Raw genomic sequence first — 11,695 nt, forward strand, 5'->3', positions numbered from 1 at the left:
GGCGGTTAGGGGTTTCCGGCGTGGTAGGGGGTTTCCGGGCGGTTAGGTTTCAAGGTTAGGTGGTTTCGGGCATAGGGGCTCGGGCGGTTGGCGTTCGGGCGGTTAGGGTTTCGGGGCGGTTAGGGGTTTCCGGGGCATTAAGGGTTTCGGGGCGGTTAGGGGGCTCGGGCGGTTACGGTTAGGGTTTCGGGCGGTTAGGGGTTTCCGCGTTATGGGGTTCGCGGGTAGGGGTTTCCGGGCGGTTAGGGGTTTCCGCAAGGTTAGGGGGTTTCCGGGCGGTTAGGGGGTTTCCGGGGCGGTTAGGGGGTTTCCGGGGCGGAGGGGTTTCCGGCGTTAGGGGTTTCCGGGCGGTTAGGGGGTTTCGGGGGTTTAGGGGGTTTCCGGGGGTTAGGGGTTTCAAGGTTAGGGGTCGGGGCAATAGGGGTTCAGGGCGGTTATGGGTTTCCGGGCGGTTAGGGGTTTCCGGGGCGGTTGGCGCCTGGGGCGGTTAGGGGGTCTCGGGCGTAGGGGGGTTTCCGGGCGGTTAGGGTTTCCGGGCGGTTAGGGGTTTCCGGCGGTTAGGGGGTTTCCGGGCGGTTAGGGTTTCGGGGCGGTTAGGGGTTTCGAGGCGGTTAGGGGTTTCCGGCGCAATAGGGTTCGGGGCGGTTAGGGTTTCCGGGGCGTTAGGGGTTTCCGGGCGGTTAGGGCTCTCGGGCGGTTAGGGTTTCGGACGGTTAGGGGTTTCAAGGTTAGGGGTTTCAAGGTTAGGTGGTTCAACAGTAGGGTTTCCGGGCGGTTAGGGTTTCCGGGCGTTAGGGTCTCAAGGTTAGGGTTTCCGGCGGTTAGGGTTTCGGGCGGTTAGGGATTCCGGGGTGGTTAGGGGTTTCGGGCGGTTAGGGGTTTCGGGCGGTTAGGGTTTCAAGGTTAGGGGTTTCAGGGCGGTTAGGGGTTTCCGGGGCGGTTAGGGGTTTCCGGGCGGTTAGGGGGTTTCCGGGCGGTTAGGCTCGGGGCGGTTAGAGGGTTTCCGGCGGTTAAGGGTTTCGGGCGGTTAGAGGGTTTCCGGAAGCGGTTAGGGTTTCCGGCGGTTAGGGGTTTCCGGGCGGTTAGGGGCTCGGGCGGTTGGGGTTTCCGGGCGGTTAAGGGTTTCCGGGCGGTTAGGGCTCCAAGTGGTTAGGGGTTTCGGCGGTTAAGGGCTCCGGGCGGTTAGGGGGTTCCGGGGCGGTTAGGGCTCCGGCGGTTAGGGTTTCCAAGGTTAGGGCTCAAGTTAGGGGTTTCAGGAGTTTAGGGTTTCCAAGTAGTTCAATTGTTGGGGGTTCAAGGTTAGGGTTTCCGGGGCGGTTAGGGGGTTCGGGGCGTTAGGGGTTTCGGGTGGTTAAGGGTTTCAAGGTTAGGGCCAAGGTTAGGGCTCAAGCGGTTAGGGGTTTCTGTTAGGGGTTTCAGGCAGTTAGGTTTCCGGCGGTTAGGGGTTTCAAGGTTAGGGGTTTCAAGGTTAAGGGGTTTCCGGGCGGTTAGGGGTTTAAGGTTAGGGTTTCAAGTGGTTAAGGGTTTCAAGGAGCTAGGGTTTCAAGGTTAGGGTTCGGGCGGTTAGGGGGTTTCAAGTGGTTAGGGGGTTTCAAGCAATAGGGTCAGCGGTTAGGTTTCAAGTAATAGGGTTTCGGGCGGTTAGGGGTTTCAAGTAGGGGGTTCCGGGCGGTTAGGGGGTTCGGGCGGTTAGGGCCGGTTGGGGTTTCGGGCGGTTAGGGTTTCCGGGGCGGTTAGGGGTTTCAGGGCGGTTGGGGGTTTCCGGGCGGTTAGGGTTTCCGGGCGGTTAGGGCTTCCGGGGCGGTTAGGGCCCGGGCGGTTAAGGGTTTCCGGGCGGTTAGAGTGGTTTCCGGGCGGTGGGGGTTTCCGGGCGGTTAGGGCTTCCGGGCGGTTAGGGGGGTTTCGCTGGCAGGGGGGCTCAGGTTAGGGTTTCGGCGGTTAGGTTTCGCGGTTAGGGGTTTCCGGGCGGTTAGGGTTTCCGGGCGGTTAGGGTTTCGGGGTAGTTAGGGTTTCCGGGCGGTTAGGTGGTTTCCGGGGCGGTTAGGGGTTTCCGGGCGGTTAGGGCTCCAGGGTTAGGGTTCCGGGCGGTTATGGGGTTTCGGGGTGGGCTGGCTCCGGGGCGGTTAGGGCTCTGGGCGGAAGTTCGCGCGGTTAGGCTCCGGGGCGGTTGGCGGGGCCTGGGGCGGTTAGGGTTTCCGGCGGTTAGGGCTTCCGGGCGGTTAGGTTTCCGGGCGGTTAGGGGGTTTCGGTGGTTAGGGGCCCGGGCGGTTAGCCCGGGCGGTTAGGGTTTCCGGGCGGTTAGGGGTTTCCGGCGGGCGGTACCGGCGGTTAGGGGTTTCGGGCGGCAGGGGGCTCGGGCGGTAGGGCTTCGGCGGTTAGGGCTCGGGCGGTTAGGGGTTTCCGGCGGTTAGGGTTTCAAGCGGTTAGGGGTTTCGGGCGGTTAGGGGTTTTGATGGTTAGGGTTTCCGGGCGGTTAGGGTTTCAAGGTTAGGGTTTCCGGGCGGTTAGGGGTTTCCGGGCGGTTAGGGGTTTCCGGGCGGTTAGGGTTTCGGGCGGTTAGGGTTTCCGGCAGTTAGGGGTTTCGGGCGGTTAGGGTTTCCGGGCGGTTAGGGGTTTCGGCGTAGTCCGGCGGTTAGGGGGTTTCAAGCGGTTAGGGTTTCCGGGCGGTTAGGGGGTTTCAAGCGGTTAGGGGGGTTTCAAGTGGTTAAGGGGCCCGGTTGTTGGCGGGGTTTCCGGGCGCATAGAGGGTTTCCGGGCGGTTAGGGGGTTTCCGGGCGGTTAGGGGCTCGGGCGTTAGGGGTTTCCGGGCGGTTAGGGGTTTCCGGGCGGTTAGGGTTTCCGGGCGGTTAGGGTTTCGCGGTTAGGGTTTCAAAGGTTAGGGTTTCGCGGGGGCCCGGGGCGGTTAGGGGTTTCGGGCGGTTAGGGGGTTTCGGGCGGTTAGGGGTTTCCGGGCGGTTAGGGGTTTCCGGGCGGTTAGGGGTTTCGCGGTTAGGGGTTCGGGCGGTTAGGGTTTCCGGGCGGTTAGGGGTTTCCGGGCGGTTAGGGGTTTCCGGGCGGTTAGGGGTTTCGGGCGGTTAGGGTTTCCGGGCGGTTAGGTTTCGGGGCGGTTAGGGTTTCCGGCGGTTAGGGCTCGGCGGTTAGGGGGTTTCCGGGCGGTTAGGGGTTTCCGGCGGTTAGGGCTGGGGCGGTTAGGGTTTCCGGGCGGTTAGGGTTCGGGCGGTTAGGGTTTCAAGGTTAGGGTTTCGGGCGGTTAAGGGGTTTCCGGGCGGTTAGGGTTTCCGGCGGTTAGGGTTTCCGGGCGGTTAAGGGCCTGCATAGAGGGTTTCCGGGCGGTTAGGGGTTTCCGGGGCGGTTAGGTGGCTTCGGGCGGTTAGGGTTTCCGGGTGGCGGCGGGCTCCGGGCGGTTGCGTGGGCTCGGGCGGTTAGGGTTTCCGGGGCGGTTAGGGTTTCCGGGCGGTTAGGGGTTTCCGGCGGTTAGGGTTTCCGGCGGTTAGGGTTTCCGGGCGGTTAGGGTTTCCGGGCAGCGTGGCTCTGGGGCGGTTAGGGTTTCCGGGCGGTTGGCGGGGTTTCCGGGCGGTTAGGGCTCGGGCGGTTAGGGGCCCGGGGCGGTTAGGGGTCTCAAGTGGTTAGGGTCTGCGGTTAGGGGGCTCTGGCGGTTAGGGGTTTCAAGCGGTTAGGGTTTCAAGTTAGGGCTCAAGTGGTTAGGGTCAAGGTTAGGGTTTCAAGGGTTAGGGGTTTCAAGGTTAGGGGGTTTCAAGTGGTTAGGCTCAAGGTTAGGGGTTTCCGGGATGGTTAGGGTTTCAAAGGTTAGGGGTTTCAAGGGTTAGGGGGTTTCGGGGGTTAGGGCTTTTGGGGTTAGGGGGTTTCCAAGCGGTTAGGGGTTTCGGGCGGTTAGGGTTTCCGGGCATAGGGGGTCCAGGTTAGGGGTTTCCGGCGGTTAGGGGGTTTCGGGCGGTTAGGCTCTGAGGTGTTTAGGGTTTCCGGGCGGTTAGGGTTTCCGGGCGGTTAGGGGGTTCGGGGGTTAAGGGCTCGGGCGGTTAGGGTTTCCGGGCGGTTAGGGCTTCCGGGCGGTTAGGGTTCCGGGCGGTTAGGGGGGTTTCCGGGCGGTTAGGGATCGGGCGGTTAGGGGGTTTCCGGGCGGTTAGGGTCAGGTTAGGGGTTTCCGGGCGGTTAGGGGTTTCCGGCGGTTAGGGGGTTTCAGGGGCGGTTGGGGGTTTCCGGGCGGTTAGGGGGTTTTCGGGGCGGTTAGGGGTTTCCGGGCGGTTAGGGGCCGGGGCGGTTAGGGTTTCCGGGCGGTTAGGGGTTTCAAGGTGTGGGTTTCCGGGGCGGTTAGGGGTTTCCGGCGGGTAGGGGTTTCCGGGCGGTTAGGGTTTCGGGCGGTTAGGGGTTCGGGCGGTTAGGTTTCCGGGCGGTTAAGGGTTTCCGGCGGTTAGGGGTTTCCGGGCGGTTAGGGGTTTCCGGGCATGGCCCGGGGGTTAGGGGCTCGGGCGGTAGGGGCCCGGGCGGTTAGGGGTTTCGCGGTTAGGGCTCCGGCGGTTAGGGGCTCGGGCGGTTAGGGGTTTCAGGTGGCGGGTTCGGATAGGGGTTTCCGGGCGGTTAGGGGTTTCCGGCGGTTAGGGTTTCCGGCGGTTAGGGTTCCGGGCGGTTGGGGTTTCCGGCGGTTAGGTGGCGGGGTTTCGGGCGGTTAGGGGTTCGGGCGGTTAGGGGTTTCAGGTTAGGGGGGTTTCGCGGGTTGAGGGGTTTCCGGGCGGTTAGGGGTTTCCGGGCGGTTAAGGGGTTTCCGGCGGTTAGGGGGTTTCCGGGCGGGTAGGGGGTTTCCGGGCGGTTAGGGGTTTCGGGCGGTTAGGGGTTTCCGGGCGGTTAGGGGGTTTCCGGGCGGTTAGGTTTCCGGGCGGTTAGGGGTTTCGAGGCGGTTAGGGTTTCGGGGCGGTTAGGTTTCCGGGCGGTTAGGGGCCGGTTAGGGGTTCCGGGCGGTTAGGTTCGGGCGGTTAGGGTTTCCGGGCGGTTAGGGGTTTCGGGCGGTTAGGGGGTTTCCGGGCGGTTAGGGGTTTCCGGGCGGTTAGGGGTTTCGGGCGGTTAGGTTTCCGGCGGTTAGGTTTCGGGCGGTTAGGGCTCGGGCGGTTAGGGTTTCCGGGCGGTTAGGGGAGCGGTTAGGTCGGGGCGTTAGGGTTTCGGGGCGGTTAGGGGTTTCCGGGCGGTTAGGGTTTCAGGGCGGTTAGGGTTTCGGGCGGTTAGGGGCTCCGGGCGAAGGGGGCTTCCGGGGTAGGCGGGTTTCGGGCGGTTAGAGGGTTCCCGGGCGGTTATGGGTTTCAAGCTAGAGTGGCTCAAGGTTAGCTCGTGGCACAAGGGTCTGGTTGAGGGTTCAGGGCGCAATAGGGGTTCGGTGAAGGTTCGGTTGTTGAGCAGGTTAGGTCAGGTGTTAGGCTCTGGGCGGTTAGGGGTTCAAGCGGTTAGGGGGGTTTCGGCGGTTAGGGGTTTCGGGCGGTTAGGGTTTCAGGGCGTTAGGGGTTTCGGGCGGTTAGGGGGTTTCAGGGCGGTTAGGGTTTCGGCAGTTAGGGGGTTTCGGGCACAGGGGGGTTCGGGTTTAGGGCTCAAGAAGAAGGGTTTCCAGGGCTTAGGGTTTCCGGGCGGTTAGGGGTTTCAGGTTCTCGGGCGGTTAGGGGTTTCCGGCGGTTAGGGTTTCGGGGCGGTTAGGGGGTTTCAGGGGGTTAGGGTTTCGGGCGGTTACGGGGTTTCCAGGGCGGTTAGGGGGCAGGGGGTTTCCGGGGCTGTTAAGGGGTTTCGGCGGTTAGGGGTTCCGGGCGGTTAGGGTTCGGGCGGTTAGGGTTCGGGCAATTAGGGTTTCGCTAAGAGGGTTTCGGGGCAGGAGGGTTCGGCGGTTAGGGTTTCCAAGGTTAGGGTTTCCGGGGCGGTTGGGGGTTCGGCGGTTAGGGGGTTCGGAGGCGGTTAGGGGTTTCAGGGCGGTTAGGGGTTCCAGGGCGGTTAGGGTTTCCAGGGCAGTTGAGGGGTTTCAGGGCGGTTAGGGGTTTCCAGGGCGGTTAGGGGTTCCAGGGCGTTAGGGTTTAGGGCAGTTAGGGTTCAGGGCAGTTAGGGGTTTCAGGGCAGTTAGGGTTCCAGGGGCGGTTAGGGGTTCAGGGCGGTTAGGGGTTTCAGGGCGGTTAGGGGTTTCAGGGCGGTTGGGACTCAGGGCGGTTAAGGGGTTCAGGGCGGTTAGGGGTTTCAGGGGCGGTTAGGGGGTTTCAGGGGCGGTTAGAGGTTTCAGGGCGGTTAAGGGGTTTCAGGGCGGTTCGAGGGGTTTCAGGGCAGTTAGGGGTTTCAGGGGCGGTTAGGGGTTTCAGGGCGGTTAGGGGGTTTCAGGGGCGGTTGAGGTTTCAGAGGGCGGTTAGGGGTTTCAGGGCAGTTGGGGTTTCAGGGCAGGTTAGGGGTTTCAGGGCGGTTAGGGGGTTTCAGGGCGGTTGGGGTTTCAGGGGCGGTTGGGGTTTCCGGGCGGTTGGGGTTTCAGGGCGGTTGGGGGTTTCGGGGCGGTTGGGGTTTCAGGGGGGGTTGGGGTTTCCGGGGCGGTTGGGGGTTTCCAGGGCGGTTAGGGGTTTCAGGGCAGTTGAGGGTTTCAGGGGCGGTTGGGGGTTTCCAGGGCGGTTAAGGGGTTTCAGGGCGGTTAGGGGTTTCAGGGCAGTTAGAGTTTCCGGGCAGTTAAGGTTCAGGGCGGTTAGGGGTTTCAGGGCGGTTAGGGGTTCCAGGGCGGTGAGGGTTCGGGGCGGTGAGGGGTTTGGGGCGGTGAGGTTCAGGGCGTGAGGTTTCGGGGCGGTGAGGGGTTCCAGCAGGGGGTTTAAGGGGTTCAGAGGGCAGTTAGGGGTTTCAGGGCAGTTAAGGGGTTTCAGGGGTGGTTAGGGGTTTCCGGGCAGTTAGGGGTTTCAGGGCGGTTAGGGGTTCAGGGCGGTTAGGGGTTTCAGGGCGGTTAGGGTTTCAGGGCAGTTAGGGGTTCCAGGGCAGGTTAGAGGGTTCCAGGGCGGTTAGGGTTTCAGGGCAGGTTGGGGGTTTCAGGGCAGTTAGGGGTTTCAGGGCAGTTAGGGGTTCAGGGCGGTTAGGGTTTCCAGGGCAGTTAGGGGTTTCAGGGCGGTGAGGGTTTCGGGGCGGTGACAGGGGTTTCCAGGGCGGTGACAGGGTTTCGGGGCGGTGACAGGGTTTCAGGGGCGGTGAGCAGGGTTTCAAGGCAGTTCGCGAGGGTTTCAGGGCGGTGACAGGGGTTTCAGGGGACGACAGGGGTTTCAGGGCGGTTAGGGGGTTTCAGGGCGGTGACAGGGGTTCCAGGGCAGTTGGGGTTTCCAGGACGGTGAGGGTTTCAGGGGCAGTTGGGGGTTTCCAGGGCGGTTAGGGGTTTCCGGGGCGGTTAGGGGTGTCAGGGCAGTTGGGGTTTTCAGGGCCAGTTAAGGGGGTTTCCAGGGCAGTTAGAGGGTTTCAGGGCGGTTAGGGTTTCGGGGCAGTTAGGGGTTCAGGGCAGTTAGGGGTTTCAGGGGCAGTTAAGGGGTTTCAGGGGCAGTTAGGGGTTTCGGGGCAGTTGGGGTTTTCCAAGGGCGGTTGGGGGTTCCAGGGGCAGTTGGGGGTTTCAGGGGCAGTTAGGGGTTTCAGGGCAGTTAGGGGTTTCAGGGCGGTTAGGGGTTCAGGGCGGTTAGGGGTTCAGGGCAGTTAGGGGTTTCAGGGGCGGTTAGGGGTTTCAGGGCAGTTAGGGGTTTCAGGGGCGGTTAGGGGGTTTCAGGGCGGTTAGGGGTTCCAGGGGCAGTTGGGGGTTTCAGGGGCGGTTAGGGGGTTTCAGGGGCGGTTAGGGGTTTCAGGGCAGTTAGGGGTTTCAGGGCAGTTAGGGGTTCAGGGCAGTTGGGGGTTTCAGGGCAGGTGAGGGGTTTCAGGGCAGTTAGGGGTTTCCAGGGCGGTTAGGGGTTTCCAGGGCAGTTAGGGGTTTCAGGGCAGTTAAGGGGTTTCAGGGCAGTTAAGGGTTTCCAGGGGCAGTTAGGGTTTCAGGGCAGTTAGGGTTTCAGGGCAGTTGAAATTTCCAGGGCGGTTAGAATTCAGGGCGGTTGGGGTTTCAGGGCCGGTTAGGGGGTTTCGGGGCGGTGAGGTTCCAGAGGGCGGTTAGGGGTTCAGGGCGGTTGGGGGTTCAGGGGCGGTTGGGGTTTCAGGGCGGTTAAGGTTTCAGGCGGTTAGAGGTTCAGGGCGGTTAGAGTTCAGGGGCGGTTAGGGGTTCAGGGCGGTTAGGGTTTCAGGGCAGTTGGGGTTTCAGGGCGGTTAGGGGTTTCAGGGGCAGTTGGGGAGTTTCAGGGGCGGTTGGGGTTCAGGGGCGGTTAGGGGTTCAGGGGCGGTTAGGGGTTTCAGGGCGGTTAGGGGTTCCAGGGCAGTGGGGTTTCAGGGCGGTGAGGGTTTCAGGGCGGTGAGGGGTTCAGGGGCAGTGAGGGTTTCAGGGCAGTGAGTTCAGGGGGGTGAGGTTTCAGGGCGGTTAGGGGTTTCCAGGGCGGTTAGGGGTTTCAGGGCGGTTGGGGGGTTCCAGGGGCAGTTAGGGGTTTCAGGGCAGTTAGGGGGTTTCAGGGCAGGTTAGGGGTTTCAGGGGCGGTTAGGGGTTTCAGGGCAGTTGGGGGTTTCAGGGCGGGGTGGGGTTCAGGGCGGTGACAGGGGTTTCCAGGGCGGTGAGGGGTTTCAGGGCAGTGACGGGGTTTCAGGGCAGTGACGGGGTTTCCAGGGCGGTGACGGGGTTTCCAGGGGCGGTGACAGGGTTCAAGGGCAGTGACAGGGTTTCAGAGGGGCGGTGAGGGGTTTGGGGCGGTGACAGGGTTCAGGGCGGTTAGGGGTTCCAGGGCAGTTAGGGGTTCAGGGCAGTTGGGGGTTTCGGGGCGGTTAGAGTTTCAGGGGCGGTTAGGGGGTTTCAGGACGGTTGGGGTTTCAGGGACGGTGAGGGTTCAGGGCGGTTAGGGTTCAGGGCGGTTAAGAGTTCCAGGGCAGTTGGGGGTTTCAGGGCAGTTAGGGGTTTCAGGGCAGTTAGGGGTTTCAGGGCAGTTAGGGGTTTCAGGGCGGTTAGGGGTTTCAGGGCAGTTAGGGGTTTCAGAAGCAGTTAGGGGGTTTCAGGGCAGTTAGGGGTTTCGGGGCGGTTAAGGGGTTCCAGAGGGCGGTTAGGGGTTTCAGGGCGGTTAGGGGTTTCAGAGGCGGTTAGAGAGTTTCCAGGGCGGTTAGGGTTTCAGGGCGGTTGAGGGGTTTCGAGGGCGGTTGAGAGAGTTCCGGGGCGGTTGGGGGTTCCAGGTTGGGGGTTTCCGGGGCGGTTGGGGTTTCAGGGGCGGTTGGGGGTTTCAGGGGCAGTTAGGGGGTTCAGGGCGGTTTAAGAGGGTTTCCAGCGGTTAGAGGTCCAGGGCCGGTTAGAGGTTTCAGGGCAGTTGGGGGTTTCAGGGCGGTTAGGGTTTCCAGGGGCGGTTGGGGTTTCAGGGCAGTTAGGGGTTTCAGGGCGGTTCAGGGTTTCAGGGCGGTTGGGGGTTTCAGGGACGTTGGGGGTTTCAGGGCGGTTGGGGGGTTCAGGGCGGTTGGGGGTTTCAGGGCGGTTGGGGTTTCAGGGCGGTTAGGGGTTTCAGGGCGGTTGGGGGTTCAGGGCGGTTGGGGTTTCGGGGCGGTTGGGGGGTTCAGGGCGGTTGGGGGTTTCAGGGCGGTTGGGGGTTTCAGAGGGCGGTTAAGGGGTTTCAGGGCAGTTAGGGGTTCCAGGGCAGTGAGGTTTCAGGGGCAGTGAGGGGTTCAGGGCAGTGAGGGTTTCCAGAGGCGGTGAGGTTTCAGGGCAGTGAGGGTTTCAGGGCAGTGACAGAGGGTTCAGGGGCAGTGACAGGGTTTCAGAGACAGTGACAGGGTTCAGGGCAGTGACAGGGTTCAAGGGCAGATGACAGGGTTTCAGGGCGGTGACAGGGTTCAGGGCAGTGAGGTTCAGGGCGGTGACAGGGGTTTCAGGGCAGTGACAGGGTTTCAGGGGCGGTGACAGGGTTTCAGGGGCAGTGACAGGGTTCAGGGCAGTGACAGGGTTTCCAGGGCAGTGACAGGGGTTTCAGGAGCGGTTAGGGGTTCAGGGCAGTTAGGGGTTTCAGGCGGTGACAGGGTTTCAGGGCGGTGAAGGGTTTCAGGGCGGTTAGGGTTTCAGGGCAGTTAGGGGTTTCAGGGCAGTTAGGGGTTTCAGGGCAGTTAAAGGGGTTTCAGGGCAGTTAGGGGCTTCAGGGCGGTCAGGGGGCCTGAGGCAGTCAGGGCTTCCAGGGGCAGTCAGGGGGCTTCAGGGCGGTCAGGGGCTTCAGGGCAGTCAGGGCTTCAGGGCAGTCAGGGGCTTCAGGGCAGTCAGGGGGCTTCAGGCAGTCAGGGGGCTTCAGGGCGGTCAGGCCTGGGGCAGTCAGGGAGAGCCGTCAGGGGCTTCAGGGCAGTCAGGGCTTCGGGGCGGTCAGGAGGCAGTCAGGGGCTTCCAGGGCAGTCAGGGGGGCTTCAGGGCAGTCAGGGGAGCCAGGGCAGTCAGGGGGGCCAGGGCGGTCAGGGAGGCTCCAGGGCAGTCAGGAGCTTCAGAGGCAGTCAGGGGGCCCCAGGGCAGTCAGGGGCTTCAGGGCAGTCAGGGGGCTTCCAGGGCGGTCAGGGGGCTTCCAGGGCAGTCAGGGGGCTTCAGGGCAGTCAGAGGGCTTCAGGGCAGTCAGGGCTTCCAGGGCAGTCAGGGGCTTCAGGGCGGTCAGAGCTTCAGGAGGCAGTCAGGGGCCAGGCAGTCGAGGCTTCAGGGCAGTCAGGGAGCTTCAGGGGGTCAGGGGAGCTTCCAGGGCAGTCAGGAGCTTCAGGGCAGTCAGGGCTTCAGGGCAGTCAGGAGGCTTCAGGGCAGTCAGGGGCTTCAGGAGGCGGTCAGAGGCCAGGGCAGTCAGGCTTCAGGAGCAGTCAGGGCTTCAGAGGGCAGTCAGGGCTTCAGGGCGGTCAGGAGCTTCCAGGGCAGTCAGGGGGCTTCAGGGCAGTCAGGGGGGCTTCCAGGGCAGTCAGGGGGCTTCAGGGCAGTCGAGGCTTCAGGGCAGTCAGGAGGCTTCAGGGCAGTCAGGGGCTTCAGGGCAGTCAGGGCTTCAGGGCAGTCAGGGAGGCTTCCAGGCAGTCAGGGGGCTTCAGGGCAGTCAGGGGCTTCAGGGCAGTCAGGGGGCTTCAGGGCAGTCAGGGGGCTTCAGGGCAGTCAGGGGCTTCAGGGCAGTCAGAGACTCCAGAGAGGCAGTCAGAGGCTTCAGGGGCCGAGTCAGGGGGCTTCCAGGCAGTCAGGGCTTCAGGGCAGTCAGGGCTTCAGGGCAGTCAGGAGTTCAGGGCAGTCAGAGCTCAGGAGCGGTCAGGGGGCCCGCAGGGCAGTCAGGGGGCTGGGAGCAGTCGAGGCTTCAGGGCAGTCAGGGGCTGGGCAGTCAGGGGGCTTCGGGACGGTCAGGGGCTGAGGCAGTCAGGAGCTTCAGGGCAGTCGAGGCTTCAGGGCAGTCAGGGGGCTTCCAGGGCAGTCGAGGGCTTCGGGGCGGTCAGGGGCTTCAGGCCAGTCAGAGGCTTCAGGGCAGTCAGAGAGGTTATAGGTTATATGTTATGTTATATTATGTTATATTATAGGTTATATTCATGGGGGTTGGGTTGGGTTGGGATTAGGTTGGGTTAGGTTGGGTTGGGATTGGGTTGGGTTGGGTTGGGTTGGGTTGGGTTG

The 11,695-nt window shown here is 63.2% G+C and overlaps 1 protein-coding gene across 1 annotated transcript in view; it reads left to right on the top strand.

Moving 5' to 3' along the window:
* LOC121865093 (collagen alpha-1(I) chain-like) overlaps positions 1–11,441 on the top strand; it is a 25,415-nt gene extending 13,974 nt beyond the window's left edge. Inside the window, exon 2 of the mRNA XM_042364424.1 lies at positions 10,210–11,441. Within this exon, the coding sequence (XP_042220358.1) occupies positions 10,210–11,441 (1,232 nt within the window). The remainder of the gene's footprint in view (positions 1–10,209) is intronic.
* The last annotated feature ends 254 nt before the right edge of the window (positions 11,442–11,695 follow it).

The sequence above is a fragment of the Homarus americanus genome, unplaced genomic scaffold, assembly GCF_018991925.1.
Source record: "Homarus americanus isolate GMGI-L3 unplaced genomic scaffold, GMGI_Hamer_2.0 scaffold2539, whole genome shotgun sequence".
Classification (NCBI taxonomy): domain Eukaryota; kingdom Metazoa; phylum Arthropoda; class Malacostraca; order Decapoda; family Nephropidae; genus Homarus; species Homarus americanus.